At 39.4% G+C, this 20269-nt stretch overlaps 1 protein-coding gene across 1 annotated transcript in view; it reads right to left on the bottom strand.

The window, feature by feature from the left end:
• TMEFF1 (transmembrane protein with EGF like and two follistatin like domains 1) overlaps window positions 1–20269 on the bottom strand; it is a 122620-nt gene that overhangs the window by 23821 nt on the left and 78530 nt on the right. The window contains exons 4-5 of the mRNA XM_082754437.1: window positions 16806–16832; window positions 4034–4130 (exon numbers count right to left, since the gene is read on the bottom strand). Coding sequence (XP_082610563.1) covers window positions 4034–4130; window positions 16806–16832 — 124 coding nt within the window. The remainder of the gene's footprint in view (window positions 1–4033; window positions 4131–16805; window positions 16833–20269) is intronic.

The raw sequence follows: 20269 nt of genomic DNA, 5'->3' as shown, positions 1-20269 counted from the left end.
ATGTCCTTTTTTACTCCCTTAAAACACGTTTTGTACCATTATGTCTAATATGTTGCCTCTTCAGTGCAGTGGAGTAAAATTCTGTCCAGAGAGACATTTTGATGGAAAAAAAAAAAATAGAAAGCAAGATACTGACCAATTGTGCTCAGATAACGCCTTTTCGCATTACATATACAATGTATGATTCAGCTTTGTTGCTAAAGGGAGAAAAAACATAATACCTAATCCACGTGAATTCTGCTGTCTGCAGGCTGTTACTATAGACCCACAGAAAACTACTGTACAAGCAATATGGCATGGTATGCCTTTATGCATCTTAACACCAGTGCATCCACTGGTGATTGTTTAAGCTCTCTAAAAGCCTATACATAAAATACCAACTCTTTGAAATACTTATAAGATGTATGAGAAAAGAAAAGGAAAAAAATATAAAAAGTATATTTCTGTGATGTTTCCTCAACCTGATTCCTTTTTATATTTATATGAAGAAATATTACATAAATATTATTTTGCATATGCTTGAACATTAATTTTCTAAATATGGCATGCAGTTAATGACAACCATCTGCTCAGACTTCACTTCTTTCTCTCAGTCAGTCCACTTAAAATTAACATCCACAGTTTTTGCAGAGGCAGTGGGAATGATAAAGTTGTTTATACTTTTGTATTCAATTTACCATGAATTGTAACCACTTCTGGTTTAGATAATGTCTCTGAGAAATCAAGTAAAACAAAGATACAAATCTAAAACCTTGTGCCAAGCCTTAATTCTTCAGACTATGCATGATCTTATGTAATAAAAGCATATGTTGCAACTTTGATCAGAGACACCCATAATGCTTTAAGTCCAAGCCTGAAAATTAAAATTTCCCAACTCTTTCAAAGAGGAAAGTGCAGTTTAAGAACAATTAAAATAAAATCACTAACCTGTAACATGGAGCGCATCTCAGTTGTGTACAACTACTCTTTTTTAAACTTGCTTTTAGAAAACACCAAGCTTAGATAACTATGTGGAATCAAAGAATAATTTAGGCTTGAAGGACTATGTAGAGGTCAGGTAGTCCAATCCCCTGCTCAAAGCTGGCTCAGCTGGACCAGGTTGTCCAGGGCTATGTCTGGTCAAGTTCCAACCATCTCCACAGACACCTTGCCAGACACCTTATTCCAGTGCCTGACCACCCCTGGAAGGAAACATTTTCCATGGTGTCAAATCAAAATGTCCCATGCTATGACACGTACCCATTCCCCTTCTTGCTATCACTGTGCACCTCCAAGAAGAAAGGACTTAGACATCATCAGCAAGTCCAACTCTAAATAACAGGAAAGGCCAAGTGGTTGTTTCTCTGGTCTTGTTCCTGCTATGTTGCACAAATTACCCTATAGTTTCCACTGAAATGTGCCATATTTTTTTGCATAGGACTCCCACAGCTTTTGAGGCCCAGAAGATGAACCACAGTCCATATGAAATAAAACTGTCTTTGTTAGGATCTTTCCCTTATCAGGAGAAAATCTGCATATGCTGTACTCCAGGCTGCTGTGTGGCTGGCCTGTTGGCAGGACCTGGGATATCTCATTAGTGCTAGCTCATTTATCTCAAACCACTCAACACTTTGTGGCAAGGATGTCTCCCTTTCCACTAATTCACTGTCTGTCCACATGCTAATCATTTTATCTGTAACTTGGTTTATTCATGAAATGGGATTGCAGATATCATTTTACTTCTCAAGAGCACTCAGAAGGGAAAGGAACTGATGTTTGCAACATCTCAGATTGCACAGTTTGGAGAAAGGATTCAAAAATGCATAATTTTATATTTACTGTAAGCATTAGGCAGCGTCTCATGAATATGGCTAGAGATTATCTACTGAACAGTAAGAGACAGTTCAGCTAACTGATTCAGTTATTATCTTGAAGCAGAGTCCTCTTAAAATGTGTTATGGAATAAAACAGATAATTTTAAGCATTTTAACATCACAAAGTCCAAGCAAGGGCTATCCAGGCCTAAGCAGTCTGCCTGAACAGAACTAAAAGTACTTTTATTCAGTAGACATTACCCCACTGTCTAAAAAAGCTACAGTGGCCATTCTCATGGTTTAAAAAAGAAAACTCAAGATAGAATACTTTTTTATGAAATTAAGGCTCTTGTATTGTTTACTAGAACTAGGAACGATAATGTTAGTAATACAGTACAATTTTTTTCTATGATTCTCTGTACTCTCCTTCCTGGAAGAGTTCAAGACCAAGTTGGATGGGACTTTGAGCAACCTAGTCTAGTGGGAGGTGTCCCTGGCCATGGCAGGGGATTGACTTAGATGATCTTTAAACATCCCTTCCAATTCAAACCACTCCATGATTCTATGAAAATTAAATTAAATAATAAATATGAACCGAGTGCTTATACAAGTCTGATGAAAAGTATTCGTGTTGCCAATAATTTTATATCTAATGTTATAATATTAAGGGGGTAAAGAACATGAAACTCAACAGGAAAAAAAGTCAGAATAAGATGTAACGAGTGTTCTGGAAGGATGCTGTGTCAGAGCTTCACATACAGATTTCCATCCCATCTTCTGCCAGGTAAATAATTGTTTTTATATTACGAATAAAAGGCACCAACTCCTAGCTTCTATTTAAGTGTCTGTGACATTCTGTATGACTTGTGAAAATGAGCCTTGCAAGGCAATCTATGTAGCAGGGCCCAATTTAGTCTGAATCTAAACTGACAGCAAATATCACTAAAGGCTATTATAATGGTCAAAGGTACTGGGCAAAAAAATGTAGTTAAAGTTATTTAGGCTGGAAAGCTGACAAAATTGAAAAAAATGACAGATCTGATAGGTTGCATGCAAGCCTCAGAGGAATATTTTCTAACTTCTGAGTATTTTCCATGTAAACATCTTAATTTCCCCATATATATATTTTTTTTTATTATTATTATTATTTTTTGTAAAAAATCTAAATTAAATATTAAAGAAGGGAAAAAGTGCTCTACTCTTGTCAAGAGGGAGAAGCATGGCTTCATTTCATGTGGGCAGAATGCTGAGGATAAATATTTCACTGTCTTCAACCTTATCCTCACTCTCTTATAGATACTACACAGCCAAAGGAATGCAAACTCTACAAGTACAGACTGAACAGGCAAGATTTTGCTGAAGCTGGACCCTGGAGGATTGATTTTCCAAAGCCAAGACTACATCTTAGTGCATATAACAAACAAATCTATACCCAACTGGACAATCATAAATTAAACAGACCAATGCATTAATGCAGAAAATTATAATTATTATTATAAAATATGGCTACAGTTCATTTGTCCCTCCACAAAAGAGCAAGCCTACTTTGGTGGTATGACATTTTATGAAACCTGAACCATTGTGCCAGCATTCATATGTACTATTACCATTTTGTCTTCACTTGTAACCTACAATTTAACTTTGAATACACATCTAGTGTTAAGTCATATTAAGGTGACTTAACACATTAGTGTCTTTCTGAGATGTCTTTATGCTGATACCCCATTATAAAATCTTGTGAAATCATGAATTATATGTCTACAGCTCATTTGTCTCTCCACAAAAGAGCAAGTCTACTTTGGTGGCATGATGTTTTATAAAGTTATTTACATGAAATAAATCCCAGCTAGAAGACAGAAGAAAGGAAAGGTATGCTTCCCTGCAGTAATACTTTGTGAACAGGAAAAACATACAGAAAAAAAAAAAAAAAAAAAAAAAAAAAAGAGATGAATTATTAGTATTTATTTTGTATTCCTGTTTTGTTTGTTTGTTTGTTTTTCCATAATGAATCAAATAAAGGTTCTTTCTTTGAAAAAATGTTTGGCAAAATTTCTCCAACGTATCTTTTTGTTGTTTTCTCTCCTATACATGAAAGTGGTTTGTTTGTTAGTGACACATATCAAACACGTTATTATTAGACATCCTTAAAACACTATTTAATAAGAGCAAACATAGTCAAGCACATGGTCACATAATTTTCTTTTTTTCATTGACATTATTAAGGAAAACTTATTACTTACCCAACATTTTCTGCATCTTCATCACACTCAGCCCTATACTTGCAAACTCCACATTTCGAGTGTTTTCTCTGAACTTCTGTCCCAGATCCTTCATACTCTAAAAAACAAAAGGTATTGTTAGTAGAAAGCATGATTTTCATATTAAGCTCTGATTTTGTCTGCCTAAATTAATTTACCTTCAAGTATATTGTCAACATGAAGTTATAGTCATGTATTTATAATGAAGCTATTAACCTTTATAGTGCTCCCTCTTTCAAAATCAGGCAATTAGAGGTTGGTAGAACTGTAACAATGACAAGAATGCATCCCAGGAAATACAGCTGATTTATTAATTGGCGCTTCCTTTATTGTTAATTTCACTGTATTCTCCTTCCACCAAACATGGAATTGGCATTGACTTCTCCCAGGCACATTTAATATGAATTGGCACTGATAACATATAAACCCCATGCCTTTTAATGTTCTTGACTATTAGGTAGAGGGGATTTGAAAGCTGTTTTCTTTGACAGTATTTAATTAGAGATATTCTTATGCAAAGTTAATTCTTACGTTTTTCCTCTTTTTGTTTCTGATGATAGACTTAGACTGCGCTCATCTCTTATATATGCTGTGGTATATTTTTCAGATTACTCTGATTAGTTGTACAGGACTAAAAGAAGAAAGTCATCGTAACAAGAAACCAGTACAACTGTTACTTCCCCTGAAAAGTAAGATTACTATCTCAAATATTTGAAAAACATCTGCGCCAATCTTACTGTTGACATGAACATCAATCAAATATTCTAAAAACATCTGCACCAATCTTACTGTTGACATGGACATCAAAACCCTTGAGTAAAAGAGAAATATGACTATACTGTAATTATTTCTTTTTTTTTTTAAATTTATTTATTTTTTTATTATTTTAACAAAGCATTAATGGAGAGACTGAAAAGAAGGAAAAGAACCACAGAAATTCGCAGAGGTAGTCACAAACTCTTCAATGTATCACAGTATCATGTTCATGTAAGGCTGACTACATAAGGCTGTCAAATAGAGAACTAAACAGAATGATTCCTTTTCTCATAGCAGTTCTATGTGCTGTTGCAAGAGGAAATCAAACACCACCAATTAAAAAATTGCTATATTCTTTAAATCTAAATAGGAAAAAGAAATGACAACAGTCCTTCCTCATTTTCATGGATGTGGCCTGAAGAAAAGGTCTCTCTCCTACCTGTCTATTGGGCTTACATGGGGAAGACTGCATGTGAGCCTCTCAAGTTAATGCCTTTCTAAAACATGGCACACATTCATTAAAGGAGGAATACATATCCAAATTTTATTTAAAAATTGCCACTGTAGGAATTATATCACCACCCTCAGAAAACTGCAGTAGAGGTAATTTTCTTTTACCTTTAAAAATCTACATCTTATTTCTGGTTTGATTTTTTTTTCTAGGTATCACATTCCTAGGCCTGTGTTTGGTATACTAAAGTGTCCTTTAATGCCATGTTTCACTTTTCCATGCCAGTAAATGACCCCTTACAGCTCTCCAGGTCATCACATTCATCTTTTCTCAAAATATTTGTACTTTATTTCTCAATGTTCTACCAAAGAAAAAGAAACAAAAAAGTCATGATCTGACCAGAAAACTCATTACTCATTAAAGCTTTATGGTACAAACCAGCCAGACCTGCTGATTACAAAACACTTTCAACATTTGATGTGTAATATCCTTCTGCTGTACTACTAGGATGAAAAATACTTCATCTTTCCTATATAAACTATATGACTTATCTCCAAATACAAACAGAAGGCTTTATAAAGCACTTTTGCTACACTATTAACATTTTGGTTTTGTAATGGAGCTATAGAAGCAACAAATATGCACATTTATATGCATGTCCTTCCTTATTTATACTTATATACACCTTATATACAGCTCTACTCATTGTAAATGCTCCTGACACCTTTTCATTTTCATAATCTCATTGTTTATGTATGCTATTCACTGTAAACTTCCCCCTCTGCTAAAATTGCTTTCTCTATCTTCTTTAAATGCATATGTTTCAGAAAAAGTGTAAAGTGTAGCCTTTTTTTTTTTTTTTTTTCTTGATTAGAACTTCCTGGTCCTTGTGTTTATAGAATTATTTATCTGTACATTATCCTGTTTGCACATACTAAATACATGTAAGTTGTAATTACCTACACCTCAGGTACTGTTAATTTACATCTGTCAGGACAAAGTGTAATAGAGATGAACACATTTTGATGCAACATTTCCATGTCACACAATAGTCATTTATATTTTTTAGAACCTTCTTTCATTACCAACTGTAGGATGCACCAGCAGCATGAGATACTGCATATAATTTAGATTGAAATACTTCAATAAATATTCAGCTTTTCCCACCAATACAGAACAGATAAATGCTGTGGGGTTTTTCAGCCTGAACAGGTAGCAGACATTTTCAGTACCTAACCTGTGTGCTGTTAAAATAAGTTCACTCATTACTATTTGAGAGCATTAGTACCTCTGTTGCAAGTGTCTCCAGATTGGCAATGCACGTCTTGAGAGATTGCCCCTCCCTTCTCCTTTCTCCTCCATATTTGATTGTCTCTGAATAGGTTTTAGCCATTAATTTTAATATTCCAATCAATCAAATATTCCCAGCAGTTTTCAGTAATATCAATTAGGTCAAAATATGTTCATAAATGAGCAATTCAAGTTCCTCTTGTTTATTATGCAGGCTTCTAATGTTGATGTATAGATGATTACGGAATTTCTTCTCCTCACTTTCTTTAGTATCTTGATTAATTCTGCTCTTGACATCTTAATTTCATGTTGAGTGAAAGCCCATTTTCTCTCTCTTTCAGGCTTTCTTTAGTGTGTTAGGTCAGCACCTCATTAATGCTCTGTCCTTCAAAAGAAATGAGGCACAAGGATGGGATCTGTGACTCCCAGTTGTCTCTCTGAGCTGCATTACCCCCTAACACTTCTCCTCAAGTCATTATTCCTCTACAGAAGATGGCCAGCTCTATCTTAGGAGCTGCAGGGTAAGAGCCTGCAAATGGACAATTGCTGTGGAGGAACAGGCCAGCAGTAAATTGCTTCCCTTGGCAACTCATTTGTGTGCTCCTACAATTGTAATATGTCTGGCTTGAAGCAAAAGCATCAGTCTGAGTCAAGGTGAAGTTTGGTCTGCCCTGAGGCGTGGCCTGGAAAGGGAGCTCCGCTATACCTATATTTATCACTGTTCACAGTGAAATGGGGGGAGCTTCTGGAGAGCTGCAGCTGCTCTGTAGCCATGTATGAATGCAATAACTATTCCCTTGTCTGGGAAAGCCCCTCTGAAAACCAATTCTTATCTGGTTTTGGAGTACAGTGATTTTTACTGATGTGCTATCTCATGGCAGCAACTAATCTTGAAAATGTTAGGAATGATTTAGGAAAAATAGTAAGCACTGCAGCAAATTCTCTTCTGCTTTAAGTACAGAAGAAAACCCCTGAAATCATACTGATGCCCTCAGTACAGCCAGCACTGAAAATTCCTTTCAAAATTACAGTCCATAGCATCACACATTACAGTCTGCAGTTCACTCAACTGTATAGTAACTTATCCTCTCTTCCATTAATTTTTAGGGCAACATTAATGACACACTAGTTAAAGTGGAGATTGTCCCCATAATTTAAAACAAGGCTGCAAACTTGCTCTTTTGCTTGTACATATATATTTAAAACAAGTCTTAGCTATCCCAAATTTTTGGCAAGCAGTGTCTTGATAAATTTTGACCACACTGCTGGCTCTTATACAAAAGCAATATTTACAAATGTGGAAGGCCCTGTTCTCCTATCAAACTACTCAGAAATGCCTAGCTTGGTAGTCTGGAGAGCTATACCTTGCTGAAAGATATTTTCTCTGTGCAGTACATTGTGCTGCAGATATAACAGGTATAACAGGACAGGTTGAGAACTTGTGGGTGAAAGTTAATGACCACACCAATAAAGGACAGCTTGTGGTTGGGGTCTTCTACAGGCCTCCTGATCAAGAGCGATCATAGCTGAGAAGTCCTGGCAGTTAGGCGAAGTCCCTGGTGAGTGGAAAAATGGAAACACCATGCCCCTTTTTAAAAAGGGTAGAAAGGAGGACTTGGGGAACTACAGCTCAGTGAGCCTCATCTCTGTGCTTGCAAAGATCATGGAAAAGATCATCTTGGAAGCAATGTCAAGGCATGTGGCAAGACAGAGGTGATCTGAGGCAGAATGGCTTCATCAAAGGCAAATCACGCCTGACCAATTTGGTGGCTTTGTGCAATGGAGTGACTGCATCAGTTGACAAGGGAAGACTGACTGATGTCATCTCCCTGGACTTCTGCAAAGCCTTTGACACAGTACCACATGACATCCTGGTCTCCAAATTGGAGAGAGATGAATTTGATAGGTGGACCATTCAGTGGTTAAGGAGCTGGCTTGAAGGTTGTATCCAAAGAGTGGTGGTCAATAGCTCTATGTCCAAATGAAGACTGGTGATGAGTGGTGTCCCTCAAGGGTCTGTCCTGGGACTGGTACTGTTTAATATCTTTAACAATGACATAGACAGTGGGATTTTGTGCACCCTCAGTAAGTTTGCAGATGACACCAAGCTGAGCGGTGCAGTCGATACAACAGAAGGAAGGGATGTCATCCAAAGGGATGTGGACAAGCTTGAGAAGTAGGCCCACAAGGACCTAATGAGGTTCAACTAGTCCAAGTGCAAGGTGCTACACCTGGGCCAGGGAAATCCCAGACATGAGCACAGACTAGGAGAAAAACTCACTGGGAGAACTCATTGAGAGCAGCCCTGCAGAGAAGGACCTGGGGGTTCTGGTGGATGAAAAGATCACCATGAGCCAGCAGTGCGCACTTGCAGCCCAGAAGGACAACTGCATCCGGGGTTGCATCAAAAGAGGAGTGGCCAATATGTCAAGGGAGGTGATTGTCCCCCTCTGCTCTGCCCTTGTGAGGCTCCATGCAGAGTACTGCACCCAGGTTTGGAGCTCCCAACACAAGAAGGATGTGAATGTGTTATAGAGCGTTCAGAGGAGGGCCACAAAGATGATCAAGGGGCTGGATCATCTCTTCTATTAAGAAAGGCTGAGAGAGCTGGGGCTGTTCGATTTACAGAAGAGAAGGTTCTGGGGGGACCTCACTGCAAATTTTCAGTACTTGAGGAGGACCTAGAAAGAAGTTTGGGAGCTCAATCAGATAATGACAGGATTAGGGGGAATGGTTTTAAACTAAAGGAGAGATTTAGATTAGAGATTAGGAGGAAATTCTTCTCTCAAAATGTGTTGGGGCACTGGAACAGGTTGCTCAAAGAGGTTGTGAATGCCCCATCCCTGGAGGTGTTCAAGGCCAGGTGAGATGAGCCCCTGAGCAACCTGATCTAGTGAGTGGTGTCCCTGTCTATGGCAGGGGGGTTGGGACTGGGTGATCTTTAAGGTCCCTTGCAAACTGAGCTATTCTGTGATTCTATATAAGCATGCTCCAGTAAAGACAGAAGCCTTTAAAATTTGATTTTGTAAGAATAGGCAGTACAGATTTAATAAAAGGATGCCTGGTCTGTTTATGATTGAGTTGCCTGAAGATGTTGAGTTTGAAGTTGGTATCTTAATCACAGCCCAGCTATGGCAATATGTTTGCCCAGTGGTTATTATAATGAGAGTGTGTGCAGGACTTGAGGATGTGCACAAGCAAATGACTCAAGGCCACACACTGCAAGACTGCCTACCACCGCTACCCTTGTTATGTCTTATAGATTTTACACATCTGACAACTCAAGCTTCTATTTTGCTTCTATGCATAACCACACTGCAGATGACATTGGGGAAATCTACTGTAAGAGCTGGATCAGCTTTCATACTGCAAGACCCTCTGGCTGGAGAAATTTAATACCCGTTCTCTCCACTGTCTTGTTTCAAATGCAGCAAACTCCTTTTTCTCCAAAGGAAGACACAACAATGTCAGAAAAACCACTAGGGAAATTATGCATAAATGGATAGTGGTGGAAAATGGAAAGGACAGGGAAGTCATCAGACACCAAGGGAGACATCCCACAATTTCAGGAAGACTCCACATGCAGTTCTGCAGGCCCTATTAAGGCTGCATAAGAAGAATCTGCTCTTTTCTTAGCAGTGATCCTGTCCAGAAAGCAGGAGGAATCTGTCTTTCTGTACCCCTGGCCCCTGCATCCTTCTAAACAGGCACTCTTGCTCCTGAAATCCCTGCTAAAGGCAAGGTCTCACCAAAACAAGGCCTGAACATTCAGGCTCTTGCCTCTGCCTTGCTGAACTTTAGCTGAAGTTACAGTAATTCTTGGAAATTTTAATTTGGAGATTTTACCTAGTTTGATTAATTTTACCTACTGGGGATATAAATAAATAGGGCTATTTGAAGTTACAGTGATACTCAGTGACAAACCATGTGATGGAATCAGCACTTACATCTCTCTAAATCACTCACCATTATAGAAATATGCCTAAAAGATGTGATATTACCTCCTATCCAGGGTGTTAATCACCGTCAAGCTCCTGCAGTCATATTAAAATACATTAAAATAAATCAGTAGCATTATCACAAATTAAAATTAAAAAAAAAAAAAAAAAGAAAGAAAATTATTTGAGGTTCTAAACCATATCTGTTTATACCACCCTGACTGTGTGACAATTATTGGATAAGTGTTGTCCCCAGTGAGGGGAAGGAACAGATGGCAGCCTGCTAAAAAGCACATACTGTATATCAATTTATTAATTACTAAATGCAATCTGCTAGACGTTCATCACAAGATACTTTAGCTATTAGGTTTCAGAGGGATTAGAAATTCAAAACAAATTATTTTAATAATAATTAACTTAGTTATATGTATTGCAAGCATGTTATTTCCTTAGCTTAAAAGCCTGAAATGATTGGGTGCCATCTGTCTAACTACTGCATTTTTTTTTATATCAAAAGTGCCTTTTGCTTAGTTACAGACACACTATGAACAAAAGGAATGAAAAATTAATGTCATGAGCATAGTAGGAGTGTTAGAAATCTCAGCCTTGTAGGTATGTTACTATACCACTGAACCTGCCTCTTCTAGGACACTGGTTTGCCTCCGAGAAGCTGGTTTGAAAAGCCATTGGCATTTCTTAGCTGTGTGGTGGCGTGCATAATACATGCTGATGGTTTTCAACACATCCTTGCAAAGACTGTAACACTAAGTCAGCATTGCAACTGGCACTTGCTTGCAGTATCAAACAGAAACAAATGAAGAATCGGAGCAAGAGGCAGAAGGGCCTTTACATAGAGGGGGACAGGAAGACCTGCTCAGAAGTGAAAGTTTTGCAAACACGGGACTTGGGAACTCAGAAGAAATAGGGCTCTCCTTCAAAAGTTACTGCACTATGCCTGCATGCCAGATGGAAAGTACAACCAAAAAAGCCTTACAAATAAGGATGCTGCCAGATGAAAGCAAATTACCTTTGTCACCAATATCTTTTACCAAAAAAAATAAAAATAAAAATGGGAACCATATTTGTCTTCAAAAAGCTTTCCTTTCAGAATCGATGTTCCCATCTGCAGTGGGCCAAAATTTCTTCTAAAAAGGTATCTTGTGATTGTAAGTCTGAACAGATTTTAGAGCAGTGGCTCCAATTTCTCTTAGAGCTGTCTCACTTCTAGTTGGGCAATGTAGTTGTGGGATCTTTTTAAAATATTGACAGAATATTGAGTTAAAGCAAGACTGAAGGCTTCTGAACATAGAGGGCACTTCAGCTTAGTGACAGGGCTTCTGCCTGGCCAGGAACATTGACTGACAGCTCTTTGCATTATGAGAGGGCATGAAGATCACTAAGATGACTGCTCCTTTCTTGGACCTTCTTGGCTACTCTCAAGTTGTAAAACTGAGGAAAAAAAGCTATTTTCACATAGAAAGTTCCTTGAAGAAAATATGGTGAAGGCTTACCCTTATTCATATTCATGTAATCCTATGAAAGTTAATCTTCCTGAGGCTACTTTACTGGGTCAGAACAGTTCTTTTTATAGGGAGAATGTGGCAGGTTCCACCAGTAATAAAATTCTTAAAGGGAAAATTCATGTTAGAAAAAGCAACCTGTGGCATGCAAGCAAGACATTTTTCTCCTGTATGTACATGTGGCCCTTTTTTGCGTCCTGATCTATCAGTTGTGGAACTACATCCAGCAGGCCAAATAGTGTTACAATTTACTGCTGGCAGAGATGAATATGAATCTGAGACTGTGGTTTCTCTTTCACCAGTTCTATCTCAAACAGTAACAAATCACAGATTAAAGAAAATGGATCAGGAGCCATGTTTATGAATGTGTTCTTCAGAATAAGGAACTTGCAGAATAATTCATATTATGTTACTGTGAGAAGCCCATATCTTAGATGCAAATCTAATGTATCCCACAGTTATCAGCTGTGACCTTAACTAGGAGACATTTGTAGGGCTGAGTCCCACTCTCTGATGTTGTTTTCTGTAGGGGTGAAACATAATGGTAGAGCAATGAGGGTTTTGAAATTTCTCTCATTTCTGAATTAATAATGCATACTATTCTTAGAAGTGGCATCAGGATACCCATTGCCACAAGTGATCAACAGCTTGGTTTCATAACTGTAATTTTTATTATGCTAATTGAAGGTTCAGACTTCTGGAATAAGCAAAATGAGTAACTTGATTGCAACTCTTTATGAATACTGTGCTGTCAGACCATAGGAAATGGAAATTGTTTACCCAGCAAGTCAGAGGGCAACTAGACGATTCTGTCACCCTTAAAACTGATGTTCCTTTATTTCATTCAGTTGTACTGAAAAAAATCTCCCAATCCTAATTCTTTTACTAAAATCTCCTATCTTTGTAACTGTAAATATGATTTGGGAGAGAATCTGGATCAGTAGTTCCACAGTCTTTAGCATTTTTGTCACGCATAAAAACTTCTAAGGCAAGATATTGTCTGAAATAGTCTTTGAGGAAGAGGTTTTTAGTGTGTGTGTGAGTGTTTGTTTTTTAATCAGTTTTAAATATACTTTTTTGACATTAAAATTAACGCATTTAACATCATGCAGCTTTGGAGTAGGAGGGAAATTCTGCATGAAGTCAAATTTCAGAATCATTAATGAGCTTGCTATGCATCTGGAAAATGAAACAGAACAACGTGAACCACTAGCACAAATCTCAGCCGCATGGGAGGCATGCAGCTAATTTAAGCAGAGGAAACTGTCACCAGCAGATCTGTAGCAACTACAGAGCAGAATCCAGACACTTTTCCAGTTCTTTCCTTCAGATTTAAAAACCTACCAGCAAACAGTACATCTTGTGCAGAACAATGACAGTGCTTCCTGAACGTGTACAAGTAGCTACACTCATCCGTTTCGTATGTGCAAGCATCACTGGTGCATGCACAATCCCACTAATTGCATGTATAGGAAACAAAGCAAACACCGATTCTGTGATTAACATCTGGAAATGTAAATCCTAAAAAGAAAACAGAAATTTTAAAGCAAGCTTGTTCACGCACTTGCAGGATCTTGCCTCACTTACACTGCTTTTTACAAGCAGCATCTACGTCTAACCCACAGGGCATATAACCTACTCAACCTAGTCCCCATTTGTGCACTCTGAGCCAAGACTATGCTATTAAACTGTGAAGCCTGGGTGATTATTATATCTCAGCATGTTCTGGTTTCCTTTGGAAGAAAATGGGGAAGGGTGGGCCAGGAAGGATCTGTGCTGTGCTCGAATCAGTCCTGTAGCTGGACTTTCTCTTCTTGGGATCCTGAATAATTCCTGCCTCAACAGGTTGAGCATTCTTTTCAAAATATGTTTTAATTCTAAATTTCCTTAACATGTAATACATCTTTGATGTCTTTAATGTCTTCTTGTGACACTTTTACAGTTACTTGAATAATGGAATAAAAACACATCCAGATATGAAAATATTCTGAGTACAATAATGATCTTGAGTTTTTGGCCAGAACAGAGGTCAATAATCAAAGTAACAGTAGATTCCATCCTTTGAAGGATCCAGGCACAGAAAATGACTCAATGTACTGAAGACTAGCCAGACAGTTCTGTAGAAGTACTACTACCAGTTTAGTGACAAAGGTAGATGGGAAAAGCAGTAGTTCACTGTATCACTAATTAGGCCTAGATGTATCTAAAGAAAAAGAAGAAAAAAAAGGAAAAAAAAAAAGTCCCAACTGGCAAGAATTACAATTACTTGTAATTTAAAATATTTTTTCTACCTAAAATTAAGAACCATAAACAACTTTTTTTCATACTGGACAAAAGTGGGAACACTTCATTGAAGAAATGAAGTCCTTCACTGAAGAAATGAAGGACTAACATCACAAAACTGCTGAAGGAAGTAGTGATAGCAAGTACGTTGTCCCTTTTTTATTCAATACCCAAGAAGAATACCCAAGGCACTTGCATGAGGTAAAGGGAGCCAGATACAATTCTTCTCTCTCTGCCCAAAGTGAACAGAATGTGCATATTCCGTCCCCAAGATGATGCACTAACCACTTCTACAAAGCAGCCTGGAGAGACCACCAAATCTCTTCAACTAATGCTATCCTATTTTGCATAAATAATTATAATTCACTGGCGCACTGAGTCCCAGTTAACAAAGCCCTTCTGAAGCATGCATCCTTTCAACCTCCAGGCTGTCTCCTTCCTCCAGGTTCAGTTGATATTTTAAGTGAGAACAGCTACAAAAGCAAAAGCCAAGGGAGATGCTGTTTGGGACTCTCTTACCAAGAGAAAATGTGTGCAATCTCCTGCCCCAAATCAAGCAACAAATATATATGAACTTGTATTTTTCATCTCATCAGTGAGTAGCCAACGAAAGACAGAATGTTCTGTCCTACTTTTTTCCAAATTGTTATTAAAATAGCCCAAAGAATCCCCACATCTGTCAGTCATCTACTCCAGACCAACACAGTAAAATTTACAAGAGACTTAATGGGGATTTTTGTATCTGATTGGGGAAATACTACAAAAATTTCCAACAGCATTCAAGCATTTCTATAACTGTAGCAAAAATAAAAGTCGGAGGTGGGCTAAATTACTGTCATCTGTCTCCCATAAGAAGTGCATAGTAATACTGAGGCAAGCAACTTGCAGCTTGCAGGGAGCAGCTGTAGGGGAATAACAAGCTGGGTAACAAAGTGGGAAGCAAGCAGAGCTGGGGAAAGAGCATGATGCAAGCTCAGGAAGAAAAGCATCAGAAGAAAATCACCAGTGAAGGTAACACGAGGCATTGCTTGAGCAGAAAATTGGTCCTTCAGGTACAGCTCGGAAGAAAACAACGCAAACCAAAAGAAAGCACATGAGAATGGCTGTGTGCTACCAGCAGCCCACGAATTTTCTGGTAGCAAGTTATTAAAGCCATGGGAAATGCCTTGCCTTTTTACATTAATAAAAGAAAAGAGCTAGCTCCTGGTTTCTGGAAAGTTAAATGTTGTGCTTAATCACACAGTGATCATTGGTCATTACATTTTCACATAGCTGCACACGTGAGGCTTCCAATATTTCAAACTGTACTAGATGGGTTGAGGTAACACAACATCGTGTCACTTAGAGATAGGACCTTGCATATCCTGGTGAAACATCTCTTCAGACAGCCTTAGCAAGCACCGCTCACTGTGTGCCCGGCATTTCTCATGGGAGTGCCCCAGGGATGATGGGGCCCTGCCCCACGTGCTGCCCACCTGTCTGTCCCCAGGCAGTGCACAGCCCACCACAGCACACAGGGGAGGAAAGGATGTCTGGACCAGGCCAACAGAGCCTCCTGCTGTTCATATAGCCCATTAAGAAACAGATATGAAAACCTAAGGTCCCTGAGAGCTTTGAGGGGACGTTGTTTGGACAATGTGTGCTTAAAATGAGGTGTCAAACACAGTGACTTGTATACAGTCAGTCCCATCAGTATACACTGCAACACGTAATGTGTTCAAGGCCAGGTTGGATGAGGCCCTGAGCAATCTGATCTAGTGGGTGGCATTCCTGCCTATGGCAATGGGGTTGGAATAGGGTGATCTTTGAGGTCCCTTCCAACCCAAGCCATTCTATGATTCTGTGATATATCTCACATGTTTTCATTCTATATGTATTCTTGCTACTAGTATCAATGACAAAATTAAGATAAAATTGCATATTTTTTAACATTTTTAACCACTGGAAGGAGGTTAAGATGTGTTCAAAGACAGGGACACTTCCATTAGGACCAGTTGTGCTATTTGCCCTCTTTGAATACACAGCTTTGAACAGAACATTTAAAATATTTATTAAAAACATATCTTACTGTAATCTTTGCACATTTTTAGGCAACATGTTTGCCAAGGATAAAGTGATAACTAGATATTGCATACACTAAGGAAATGCATGCAAGGAAATAAATAAGCAAGACATTTATTGTGGATAGACATTTCCAGGAGTGAGATAAAGGTGAAATGGTGGTTTAGTATAGACCTATTACACTACATTGCTGGCAATACCGTTTTAGCATGCATGAAACAAATGAAAAATGATATAGGTCATATCTGAAAGAGTCAAATGCACACTACAAACTGTTTCTGTAAAAATACTGTTCTGAGATACTCACAAAAACACTACAGCATGCAAGCTTATTTTTAAGTTATCATAACTTTTCCTTAATTCCTGTACTACAGCAGTCCCTTACGTAAAACAGACACAGATAAATGTATACTAAAAGAGACTAAAAGCATGTGTAATGGGGGTTGGGTACTCACCTCCTTCTCCTGACCCAGAGCCATTATCTGAAGAGGAAGCAGAGGGGGAGGAGAAAAAAAAAAAAAAAAAAGCAAATGAAAATATTGCTCCAAGAGCAGCTGTTTTCTTAGCAACTTGTCACTGTAAAACATAGTACAGGTGTTACACTTCATGAGCCAGCTGTAAAAACAAACATCTTGCATAAAGTCTGGCATCCTTTCGTACAGTTGGTTGATGCCTATTGTGCCCCATTCTCTTTTCTGTGTCAGGATAGTTTTTACTCAAAGAACAGCAACACTCAGTACTGTAAACAAAAGTGTTTTCTTAGCCTTTTTTCAACTGTTAGCATTCGCACTTGTTAAACCTAAAACAGACGAATAGTACACAGTCTGTGTACTGAATAGTATGCAGTCTGATTTTTGGAATCTACTTACGAAGGAAAGTAAGGTTTGCTTTTAACCCTCTGGCCCTGGGAATGGCACATGAAGGAGTTTTTGTAAATTGCCTGGCTGCAGAAGTGCCTCCAGAAGTAACTGGTCCTCACGGTGAAGTTGGCTTAGGTTATCTATCTATAAGATAGCTCCTCCCAAGTGAGCTGATCACTTTGTATAAGGATGGTCTAACAGCATAGTTATTTCATTGGCATTAGACTGACTGGATTAACATCAGATGAGTGACAGCTCATCAGCAGCTTGTAGCTGCATGCCCTCTGCATTTACAGTTCAAGCATGAGCAGGACTTGAGCTTCCTCACTCCCCCTCCCCCAGGCCAACTCGCTCATCTTCAGAGCTTTCTGGGGCTGGCCAGGGGCTTTGCACAGGGATCTGCATTCTGCTGGGCCATGCTCTGCGCGCTGTCTTCAGCTAGCACTGCTGTGAAGACAAGCCCTTCGAGTGACACAAACCTCCCTTGGTCTTTCTTGCTCAAAGGAGACAGAGAGGAGAGGCTGGGATGGCAATTACTGCCAGTAAATTGCTCCCCTCCCCAGTGAGCTCAGCTTCTCTGGAAGATGAGGAGAGGAGCAGAGCACGCACTCTGTTCATCCCACACCTCTCCTTTCATGCCTGCTTTGGTGGCAGAGAAGGTAGCTGAATATATTTCCACAAACCTGAAAGAGCAAGGAGAGCAGACAGAGAGAGGAGTGGGGTTCATACTCCCACCTACAAGCTCATTGCTCACATCAGAGGAAATACCAACCCCTCAATTTGTTGAGTCGTGTTCCCCCTTCCCCCTTTTCTTTAAGCAGCTATATTTCTAAGAATAATTCCCTCTAGTACGTGGAAGAAAGTGTGAAATTTGTGTGAAATTCCACGTTACTGGGTCACTTCACACATTAAAAATAATCTCCTGTCACACGGAGTATCAGCAATAGAGAATTCTCTTTTCCTGAGTCTAAATTTTTCTTTCTTTTCTCCTATATCATTATTCTGTGTGTCTAATAGACTGAGCTTATTACCTTTCAGAAATAAGTGTAAAAACAGAAGGACTCCTGTTCCTTCCATAGTGACCCACTTTACTGATAAAGCAGACAATCCCATAAAAAATTCATTGTTGAATTGCTGAAAACTATGTCTTCATTTGGACTTGATGATCTTGGAGGTCTTTCCAACCTAAATGATTCTATGATTCTGATGCATTATTGCATCATGAATAAATTTGAAGGAGTGTAATTTATTTATATGAGTTAAGTACATAGGCTTCTTTAAAGTGGTGAAATTGTGCCCTAAGCTGTTTTAAGGGAGCAGAAGTTGACTTAAGGAAGTACAATATGTAATTCATACTCAAAACTCGAAGTCTAAAAAGCCTCCCAGGAACCTGAGTTGCTTCATGTTTTTGTCTCCAGCTCTCACTCTCCCTGTGCATCCAGCCCCAGGCGAGAATCACAGAACGGTTTGGGTTGGAGGGGACATTAAAGCCATCTGGTTCCAACCCCCCTGCCATGGGCAGGGACACCTCCCACCAGACCAGGCTGCTCAAAGCCCCATCCAGCCTGGCCTTGAGCACCTCCACGGATGGGGCATCCACAGCTGCTCTGGGCAGCCTGTGCCAGTGCCTCACCATCCTCGGAGTGAAGAATTTCTTCCTAATATCTAATCTAAACATACCCTCTTTTAGCCTAAAGCCATTACCCCTTGTCCTATCACTAGAAGCCCCACTCAGCTCCAGCAGGCAGCATTAGTCATGCCGTGGGGCTGCTCAGGTCACCCATCCACACAGATCATTGGGCTGACCAGTGTGAAGTCCACAGGCAACTCTGTGCAGAGCATCCTAGTAAAGAGATGGATCCATTCTTGCTTTGCTGGGCTTTCAGATCTCAAGAAACCATTCAAAAAAAAAAAAAAAAAAAAAAAAAAAAAGAGTGGCACCTTGTATAACACTTTGCATCATTTTTGACAGAGAAATTGTGCTTCCCCCCTGAATCAGGGAGCTGTGCTGGCGCTCTTCTCTCCAGGGTAACCATGTTAAACAAATCCTGTGTTCCTGCCTTTTTCTGAGCCTTGGCTAGGTTTTCCTAAGCAGCTGCTGGTTTAAAAAGTAGCATTTTCTGCAAGCTTACTTGGACAAGCAGCCGTGCTCTTTTCAGGCCTTTAACTGATTCAGGAATTCCAGAATTGGTCTCCATGCTATGGGACCTGGCAAGAAGGATGCTCAAACAAGCAAGGACGTTGGACAGAAATATAATCCCCCCAGCTTTGACCAATTACTTTTGGTCAGTAATTAGAGAGAGACTGACTACTCTCTCTTTACTTAAGCCACCCTTTCCCAAATGGGCTCATAAAGATGTGCTTATACACAAATGTGCAGGCTTCTGCCACAAGCTGCCTTTCTCCGTGAAGGAGCTTTTGGATAAAAGACACAGAGAAGCACTTGGACCAGGCATAGCATCTGAATGCCTTGTTTTTGTTGTGGCTGTCAGAACAGGAACCATTTCTGCATGGTGCTCTGCTCTGGAGAAGATGGGGCCACTCTGCCAGCAGGGTCAGGTTTTAACTCCAACTAGCATGAAAATTGAACCTGTTTCTTCCTGATTTGCAGCAAACGCTCCAAACAGCTCAGCACTAACAGGAGTACAAACACTTTGCTGACTACTTTTGAGCAAGAAGACCCTGGCATTGATTCACACAGGACCCGTGGTCTGGTGGGTGCCTCCAGAGCAAAGCTCTCAGACCCTGCTCACACAAGGGTAGGCAAAGAAATGCCAAAAGGAGGCACCTTTTTCAGATCGTTGTAAGAAATAGGTCAGCAGCTATTCAGTCGTGGATAGGACTAAATACCTCTTGACACATCAGAGGTAAAACCGTGTGCCATTCTCCAGGAAACAAAGCGAAAACCTGACATGTTTGTGGAATTTGGGTACTGCAAGGATTAGCTGACTGTTGAGAAGGGATTTCCAGCATCTGAACTTTGGCAACCCAGGAGTTATTATACTCTTTATGCCCAAGTCCTGGATATTGCCCTAAAGCTTTCAGGATATAGTGGGGTG

The sequence above is a fragment of the Aythya marila genome (genome assembly GCF_965140915.1).
Source record: "Aythya marila genome assembly, chromosome: 2".
In the NCBI taxonomy this organism is placed as follows: Eukaryota; Metazoa; Chordata; class Aves; order Anseriformes; family Anatidae; genus Aythya; species Aythya marila.
This window is presented reverse-complemented; position numbering and strand designations above follow the sequence as displayed.